At 36.9% G+C, this 10,172-nt stretch overlaps 1 protein-coding gene across 1 annotated transcript; it reads left to right on the top strand.

The window, feature by feature from the left end:
* Positions 1-6,868: 6,868 nt before the first annotated feature.
* LOC113097379 (gastrula zinc finger protein XlCGF52.1-like) lies at positions 6,869-9,907 on the top strand. Its single transcript, XM_026262623.1, has 3 exons — positions 6,869-7,036; positions 7,837-7,915; positions 8,225-9,907. Exons 2-3 carry the CDS (start codon positions 7,882-7,884, stop codon positions 9,448-9,450), a joined length of 1,260 nt encoding a protein of 419 aa, XP_026118408.1. The 5' UTR covers positions 6,869-7,036; positions 7,837-7,881; the 3' UTR covers positions 9,451-9,907.
* The last annotated feature ends 265 nt before the right edge of the window (positions 9,908-10,172 follow it).

Raw genomic sequence — 10,172 nt, 5'->3', positions numbered from 1 at the left:
TTTTTCTTTGCAAATCCTCAGTTTCTACTTCCAATTCTCTCTGCATCCGTCACTAATCACGCAACGCCTGTCAGGGATCTGGAAGAAGGACCCATTAGCACAGTGATCCTCAAACCTGGCTCGCAAGATCCAGAACTCCTGAAGAGTTTAGCTCTAACACTAATCAAACACACCTGAGTTTGCTAATCAGTGTCTTCAGGATCATAAGAAATCCAGAGATAGGTTTGTCTGATTAGGGTTGGAGCTAAACTCTGCAAGAAATTGGATATCACGAGCCAGATTTGAGTATCACTGCATTAGCAGATTGAGTGATCTGGGTTTATTGACAAAAAAAGTACCAATAACAACAAATCTTAACCTGCTTAAAGCTTTATAATTTGTTCTGTATTTTGCAGTATTCTCATGTTTTTTTCTCCGGGTTTCAGGTTCCTCGTGTTGTATTCTCCAGGTTTCTGGTTCCTCGTGTTTTATTCTCCAGGTTTCTGGTTCCTCGTGTTTTTTTCTCCAGGTTTCTGGTTCCTCGTGTTTTTTTTCTCCAGGTTTCTGGTTCCTCGTGTTTTATTCTCCAGGTTTCTGGTTCCTCGTGTTTTATTTCTGGTTCCTCGTGTTTTATTCTCCAGCTTTCTGGTTCCTCATGTTTTATTCTCCAGGGTTCTGGTTCCTCGTGTTTTATTTCTGGTTCCTCGTGTTTTATTCTCCAGCTTTCTGGTTCCTCGTGTTTTATTCTCCAGGGTTCTGGTTCCTCGTGTTTTATTTCTGGTTCCTCGTGTTTTATTCTCCAGCTTTCTGGTTCCTCGTGTTTTTTTCTCCAGCTTTCTGGTACCTCGTGTTTTTTTCTCCAGGTTTCTGGTTCCTCGTGTTTTTTTTCTCCAGGTTTCTGGTTCCTCGTGTTTTTTTTCTCCAGGTTTCTGGTTCCTCTTGTTTTTATTCTCCAGGTTTCTGGTTCCTCGTGTTTTATTCTCCAGGTTTCTGGTTCCTCGTGTTTTTTTTCTCCAGGTTTCTGGTTCCTCGTGTTTTATTCTCCAGGTTTCTGGTTCCTCGTGTTTTTTTCTCCAGGTTTCTGGTTCCTCGTGTTTTTTTTCTCCAGGTTTCTGGTTCCTCGTGTTTTATTCTCCAGGTTTCTGGTTCCTCGTGTTTTATTTCTGGTTCCTCGTGTTTTATTCTCCAGCTTTCTGGTTCCTCATGTTTTATTCTCCAGGGTTCTGGTTCCTCGTGTTTTATTTCTGGTTCCTCGTGTTTTATTCTCCAGCTTTCTGGTTCCTCGTGTTTTTTCTCCAGCTTTCTGGTTCCTCGTGTTTTTTTCTCCAGGTTTCTGGTTCCTCGTGTTTTTTTCTCCAGGTTTCTGGTTCCTCGTGTTTTTTTTCTCCAGGTTTCTGGTTCCTCTTGTTTTTATTCTCCTGGTTTCTGGTTCCTTGTGTTTTATTCTCCAGGTTTCTGGTTCCTCGTGTTTTATTTCTGGTTCCTCGTGTTTTATTCTCCAGGTTTCCTGTTCTCTTCACTCTCTTCTTTAACAAACATCATCTTCACAGCAGCAGATCTCAGTTCAGATGATACTCCTCCAGATATTCCTGCTTGCTTCAAAACTTTTTTTTTTCTTTTTTGAGAGAGCGCGGTAAAACTTATCTTCTTCAAACAAGCACCCGCTGGACTGGATTGTGAAGCGGCGAGAGGAGGAAAATAATATGGGGAAACCCACATGAAAAAAATACTGTAGTAAACTGTAGTACTTTCTATGGTAAACTGTAGTAAATTATAGTACATATATATATATATATATATATATATATATATATATATATATATATATATATATATATATATTATCGGTATATATTACAGTTGTTTTACTTATATTGACTAAAGTGAGTTCATAAAATGTAGTAAATTGTAGTACACTGTAGTATATTATAGTATTTACTACACATTATTAATGTATATATATCATAAAGTTGTATTAAAGGGGGGGTGAAATGCTCATTTTCACTCAATCTGCTGTTACTCTTGAGTACCTATAGAGTAGTACTGCATCCTTCATATCTCCAAAAAGTCTTTAGTTTTATATTTATAAGAGAAAAATAGTCTGATTTTTCCGATTTTTTTCAGAAAAACACGAGCCACTGGAGGCGTGACGTGTGGGCGGAGCTGAAAGAATCACGAGCGCCAGTAAAGCTTTTGCGTTGAGAGCGTTTGGAAGCTGTGACATTACCGTGAGGAAAAAAACATCATCCAAAACAAACCATGGCTAACAATCAGATTCAGCGTATATTTATGATCCAGAATCAGATCCAGAGGCTGAAACTGAACAAGAGCAGCATCAGCAACGACGTCTCTATGTGGTATGTACTGAAACTGTATATATTTGCTTAGCGGTTTTGGAAAATGACTAAGTTCCACTTTATGTCGTCTTTTTTTTTTCTATGTGCTTACGCGCCGATAGCTAAGTTAACAACACAGAGATATTTGAAGCAGTTTTACTCACCGCCTGCGGTTCCAACACACGATCGTGACCCTTTTTAATTGGGATTGCATCATCCTTAAGAAATAAACGATACGCAAATCCGGCGTCAAACTGGGCCTTGTTTGTAAAACAAGCATCTTCGAAATGCAGGGAACAAACACAAACACTTGCACAACTCCGTCGATGCTCTGTAAAAATAAACTCCGTTCCACTGGTCCCTTAATGCTGTTTTTTTTTTTTTTTTGGTAATCTGTGCAGGGTTGTCTTGCCCTCGCAACCAAAAACACACTTCTTTTGTGACATTTCGTGACGCTCTCGCTGTGATCAGTGAATGTCTCTGCTCTGCTCTACGGGAGCGTGCGCTCTTCCGGCAGAAGTGCCTTAGACCCATATAAGGAAATCCGCTCCATCTAACGTCACACAGAGCCATACTCGAAAAAAACTTTCCGAAACTTGTGACAAACTGGAAGGAGTATTTTTGGAACAGAAATACTCCGTCAAGCGTACAACTTAATTTTTGAAACTTTGTCCATGTTTAGCATGGGAATCCAACTCTTTAACAGTGTAAAAAACTCAGTATGCATGAAATAGCATTTCACCCCCCCCTTTAACTACAGTGATAATCAGTGAGTTACTATAGAAAATATATAGTGTGTTCAGTGTTCATAAATAGTGCTCCTGTACTTTTAAAAACTGGTACAGTGTCACATTTATGGACTTCTGTTCTTACTGAATTTCCTTATTTGATCATGTTCCTTTTCTTGCTAATTAATTTGCCCCACACCTGTTTCTGTTTCCTACTGATTACATTACCAGTATTTAAAAATCTGTGCTCTCCATTATTGCTGGGTCCGCTATTGATGTTTGATAATTTGTATTTGTGTTTGGTTGTGCCCTTTCTCTCCTGTGGATAATTAAAATAACTATTTTTATATCTCCTTCATGCACAGTGCTGTACACACCAACACATGTGACATACAGATAGATATAATTTGTATCTTAGTCTAAAGGACATTGTATAAGGCAAAAAAAAAAAAAGTTTTCCTTATAATACTTTAACTACATGACGACAATCTTCCAGAGAGGCTAATTTTATGTGCTGCAGGTAAAAACGCTCTCAAAAACTTCCTGCCTCATTTCTATCAGAAACTGATAAACAAAATATTTGCAATACCATAAATAATGATAGCAGAAAGTTATTAAAATGTTTTAAATGCAGACAAATAAACACTATCATAACTGTCTTAACCTAACTGGCATAGGCTAAGCTCTTAAACGACATTATTCTCAATCAATATCTTCATGAACACATTTTTTTTAATTTTTAAGCCATTTTTTTCTCAACTCAACTTTAAAATTCACATTACTAATAATTAACTTTTCATTCATGAAGAAATGTAGCAAAAATGTGTCTCAGCAAAAAATAAAGCCATTTTAAGATGAAAATGAAATCTCCGTTCCCATGCTGCACCGTTGATCCACCGGTGAATCCACATTGGTACCATGGTTGAATCAACGTTGGATTTTCCAAATTGGATCAAAGTTAATATTGTGACGTTTCACCATTTAAATTGTGACGTTGTTTCACCAACTTACCTTCCACATGGGCGAATTTTGTTCATTCTGTAGACGTTAGATTAACGTTGAATTGGGTGTTTATTTTTGCTATGAGAAACAAGGTTGATAACGCAACACTGTTTCACTGTCATACCTTTCAACATGGGTATTAGAGCCTAGTAGTCATTTAGATCAACATTGTACATTATAAAGGTTACAAATCAATGGCTTTACAATCAACTTCTATAACTACCACATGCAAAAAAATTTAAAACAGCAGTTTTATGTGGAAACATACTGTATAAAACAGATGACTGAAACCAGCTGATCTTTTATTTTGGTGAAAAAATATAGTTTTTGCGAAAACGTGTAAGGATGAAAGAAACTGAGATACTTTGATCTCCTGAGAAACAGACAATACAAACATATATGGGCATCTTCTAGACACCCCACAGAGAGGAGGAGCAGGAGACCTCCTCCCCTTCTGGCCATTTGTTTCATTTTCAATCCCTTCACCCATTCTTCCTGCTACTCAGTCTGCTCAAAATGATTACATGAAAAATGTCAATGCAAGTGAACTAACACTCATGTATAGTATTATTGGAAATGTCTCAGTGCAACTGGTACAATGGTCTCAGTCTCACAAAAGTAGATTAGAAGATAATACAGATCTGAATAGTCAAGAGATATATTGATTACTGTGATGGGAGTGTCCTTTCTTAGGGTCTTCCATGTAAATTACCCCCTGTTCCCATTGAGTTGTAAAACCACCCAGGCTTGGGACCTGAGTTAATGCAAATTCCAATTGTTAGTTTCTGTCTCCATCTCGGGGGATGTTTGTCTTGGTCTGAGGTATTTAAAGGATTGCAGAAAAAGGATCAGGGTGATTCTGTAGCCAGAAAGCCCGTAGTGTGTTGTGTGTCTCTTCACTTCATACTATGTATTTTCTAAGGTCAGGTATGCATATTTTACTTTTAGATTCATCTCTGAGAATTCAATGTTTTATAATGCTATGATTTGATATGTTTCAATTGGATATGTAATTGGAAGAATACATATTTACCTGAGTGATAATAAATTGTTACATTTGATTTTATTCTGTTTTACTCTGTGATTATTGACTCTAGTAGATTACGTTGTATCCCTGTTAGCAACATGAGCACCCGAATGAACAAGTTAATATAAGAGTAGGAGTTAACTAGAATAATCAAATGTCAGAAGACATTTGATTTGATTTGTGTTTAACCTAAATTGAATAACTCTACGCGCTGAAAGACAGAACACGAAGGAAACCTTCATCCAGCACCGGATAGCTTCCTTGGGCCGAGTGCCTGGACCTTACACATGTTTTACTAATGTGTGTCATTACAAGAGATTTGTACATTTGTGCAGTGAAAATGTATGTGTGTGGGGGGTGGTTCTTGTGCATATAGTGTGGTTTTGTTTCAGGTGATCCTTGAAAGTGTCAGCTCTAGGTCCTTTCTGACGCCGTCCCCTCCATTCACACATTCGTGTGATTTCTGTACTTTACTGTAAAAACTAAAACAAAAACACCAAAAATAAATCATAAAATTTCAACTTTGATATTGTGAAATATATTTAACTGAAAACAAACCAAACAGTAATTTCAATTTACAGTTCAATAACAGTGGGGTTGGAAACAAATTGCACAACAATATTCATTAGGCAAGGCAAGTTTATTCATATAGCACATTTCATACACAATGGTAATTCAAAGTGCTTTACATAAAAGAGAGTAAAATAAACCTAAAGAAAAAATAAACAAAAATAAAACAAGCAATTTTAAAACTTTGAAAATGATTTAAAAATTTACTTATTGAAAAGGAATTTAAAACAGTTAGAAATTGACAATTAATTTAAAAATAAAAAAACGTGAAAATTTAAAATACAGTGCACTTAAACACTTATTTAATGTATTCAGATGAAAGTTTACAATATTAACAAATGATTCACAAGCTGTGTTTTCAGAGCCCCCAGTTAAACTGTTTTAATCAGAAACCTAGCTATAGATACAGTCGGCATCTAGTCATAGCTGGGGGCGTGGCCGGCGTGGGGGAAAACACTGCGAGCATCGTGTGTATCTGAATGGCAAAATGCACATATTGAGCACTCATTCCCAGAGACACGTAGAACAATTGTAGTCTCTTTTGACTTTAATATTCGTATACACTAGTACATATCGATATTTGATTCATTTTGCAGCCCTAATATAGATGTATTCATTCAAAAATAGCCAAATCCCGTGACGTTCTGCTTTATACAGCAAACTCTATTTTTGACTAGATTCCGCGATTCAGTCGTTTCGCAAACAGAGACGGGGTGAATTTATGAATGAAAGTGTAAAAGTTCTGACACAAAACTAAGTTGTTACGTGTCCACATGCTTTTCTAAGTGGGTTTTTGTTCGACACAATTGGCTAACGTTACATAGTTTTGCTTCATGTAGAATGATAAGGCTAATTATATATGCATTCCACTTTCTGAAACAACCTTACACAGTAAGCGTTAATAATGAACACAGTGTTAATATAGCCTGCCTGTGATGAATGCCGACTGCACACACACACATGCTTGGGATTCCACAACTTCCCTTGATCATCCTCACAATTTATAGCTTGTAGCCATTTTTTAATCTTTCCTGCTCTGTATGTTTGTTAGGAACTATGTAGAACTTCAATTCATAATTTGTTAGTTTATTGGAGGTACAGAAAACGACACAGCAGCTCTTCGGCGTGATTGTCCCGTTTATTTCAATTGTCGCCAAGATAATGTTTTCCCCCACGGGCTAAATTCACATCACGTGACGGGGCGTTCCTGGGGGCGTTCCCAGACCAACCGGCTGTATCTATACAGTGTGATTAGAAAACATGCGTCAATACTACACACTCCAGTTCAGATGTTGGCGGTAATGCACTGATAAGCTAGTCTGCCAACCCCCAGCAAACACTTAAAGAAGTAGGAGAAGCTGCTGCTTTCGGACGCAACAGTCCTTTGAGGAGAGGTGAGTAGTTAACAGCATGAAACACATTTTACGCAACGTGTACTGTGTTTTTTCATCGACTATAGCGCTGTTTGTGTGTTTGCTTAGTTAAATATACACATAGTAGAACAACAGCATGCGAGGAAAACGTGTTAAGTTAATTGACCTGAGTGATTTCGTGCCTTTTTCTTATATTTTTGTGAATGATTGTTTGAATGTTTGGAGTGATAATGTTGCTGTTACTGAATGTCTCTGTTAAGGAATTAAAGGCGAAGCGATATAAAGTATTGGTGCTGTGTTTTTTTTTTCTAACGCAAATTTCTTATGGTCGCTTTTATAACGGATACAGTTAGTAAGGTATTCTCAAGATAATCGCTAAATGTTGCGTAAGGGACAGTCTACAGATTCCAACCACAGTGCAAAACGAAAACAACAAAGTAAACGATTTCCAACCAGTTATACAAATGAATGGGTTTTACAACTTTGTAGTAAATGTGAATGGCCACACAGACTTAATGAATGCGATCTACACATTCCCAACATATAGAAAATGGGACCACAGCATTTTCCCCCTAATTGAATACTGTATAAATGTATAAAGAGAAATAGGAAATCGTGTGCTTTATTGTATTTGTATAAGAGGAGGTATTTAAAAAAAATATTTCCTGTAAAAAAATATATATATATTTTGTCACTAGGAAGCTACTACAAATGTGTTTTTAAATGATTTGTGTATGTAAACATAATACACTTTGTATTTGTAAGGCTTCTTAAATGTTAAAGTTGGTTTGAATTGTTGATTTTGGCAAATTTTCTTCTAGAAAGAAATTCACGTTCCCTGAAGCTCCTCCCACAAACCCTGCAGAATGAAACAGATTGAAGAGACTGAAGAACACACAGGTTGGTGTTTATTCTTGAACTCATTAATAATGCTGATGGTTATAAAGCTTCAAGCTAATTTAGATTTTTTTCAATAACTTTGTTAGATAATTGTGTAGTTGATCACACATATTTAATAGTCAGATTTGTGCCTATAATGCTTTAAAAGTAATATTAATTATAAGATCAATGTACCCAATTCATGGAGAGTTTCAGCGACATATAAAAAAAACATGCATCAAATGAACTAAATTTGGGACATCAATGGTCTACTTTACATCCGGGTTCGTCAGGGTTACTGAAAATGAACCAGTTTTACTTTTATTTCAGAGTTCATTGAAGAAAATAAGGTGAAAGAAGAACCGAGTGAAACTGAAGAGAAAAATCATGCTAAACCTGGAGAAAATCCTTTGAGTTGCTCTCAAACCAAACAGAAAGAATTCAGTAAGAGTAGAGTCAAGAAATCTTTCACCTGCTCTCAGTGTGGAAAGAGTTTCTCAAGGAAATCTAAATGTGATCTTCATATGAGTGTTCACACTGGAGAGAAACCATACACATGTGATCTGTGTGGAAAGAGCTTCACACAATCATCAAGCCTTAAGTTACACATGTACATCCACACTGGAGAGAAGCCATACAAGTGTTCACACTGTGACAAGAGATTCAGTCAGTCAGGATACCTGAATATACACAAGAGGATCCACACTGGAGAGAAACCGTACACATGTGGTCAGTGCGGGAAGAGTTTCACAATAAAAGCACATCTTACAGAGCACATGAGAGTTCATACCGGAGAAAAGCCATTCACTTGTGACCAGTGTGGGAAGAGCTTCACAATAAAAGCACATCTTACAGGGCATAAACGAGTTCATACTGGAGATAAACCGTACCCATGTGATCAATGTGGGAAGGGTTTCACACAATCAGCAAACCTTAAGAGACACATGAACATCCACACTAGAGAGAAACTGTACACATGTGATCAATGCAGAAAAACATTTTTGTGGGCTTGGTACCTGAAGAAACACATGAGAGTTCATACACAGGAGAAGCCATATTCATGTGATTTGTGTGGAAAGAGTTTTTCATGTTTAAAAAATTCACAAAATCATCAGAAAATTCACTCTGGTGTGAGAGACCATGTGTGCTATGGGTGTGAAAAGACTTTTATTTCAGCGGACCGTTTAAAACTGCACCAAAGGATTCACACTGGAGAAAAACCTTACAAGTGTTCACACTGTGACAAGAGATTCAGTCGGTCAGCAAACCTGAAAACACATGAGAGGATCCACACTGGAGAGAAACCTTACAAGTGTTCACACTGTGACAAGAGATTCAGTGTGCCAGGAGCCCTGAAAAGACATGAAAGGATCCACACTGGAGAGAAACCGTATCACTGCACTGCATGCGGGAAGCGTTTCAGTCGTTCATTTTCTCTACACAGTCATACAAAACACTGTCACAGATCATCTTCAGATCCAGCACTTTCAGATCGGATGCAGCATCCTCAGCAAATGAGACACAATAATGAATCAAGCATTAACATATCGTCTTGATAAATCTGTCCTAACCAGACATTACAAGTGACATGATGAAGAAACATTATCTAGTTTTCACAGTGAATAAAGCTCATCTTCAAAACCAACAGATTCAACTGTGAGATTTAGATTAACTCAAAGATTCAGTTCTTCCCCAAATAACAATTTAAAAAAGCTTTATTCTTGTATATCATTTTGTTTCATGATATGAATTATACGATGATCTCTCACAAGTGTTTTTTTCCTCTCCATTTCTGTCACTGATGGATTTTGGTTCCTTGCCACTGTCACCTTTGTCTTGCTTAGTTTGGGACACTAAATTTCTGGTAGGATTGTTGACTTGACTGCAGACAGAAACTATTTGAACTGAATTAAGATGGACGCTGAATCAACAACGAACTGAGTTGATCTAGTGTCCTCTTGCATGATCAGCACATGTTTTTTGTGCAGTTAATGTATCGACACAAAACATATTTTTTAATAGGTGGATCCTACATCCTCTTTTCCCCGGGATTTCAAAATATACCAAAATGTCTGGGATTCGGCTTTTGCTTTCTACAGTCACCAATATGTGTTGTATAACAACTACATAACATATTATGATTTAAGTACACGTTGATTGCCTCAAAATATCTTAATATACACAAATGCCAAATAATAACTTTAATAAAAAGTATTGTTTTTATCTGTAATGTAGGCAGACAAAACTGTCAATGGAGGAGCATAAAAAAAGAAGGAGA

Source organism: Carassius auratus, unplaced genomic scaffold (genome assembly GCF_003368295.1).
Source record: "Carassius auratus strain Wakin unplaced genomic scaffold, ASM336829v1 scaf_tig00216209, whole genome shotgun sequence".
In the NCBI taxonomy this organism is placed as follows: Eukaryota; Metazoa; Chordata; class Actinopteri; order Cypriniformes; family Cyprinidae; genus Carassius; species Carassius auratus.
This window is presented reverse-complemented; position numbering and strand designations above follow the sequence as displayed.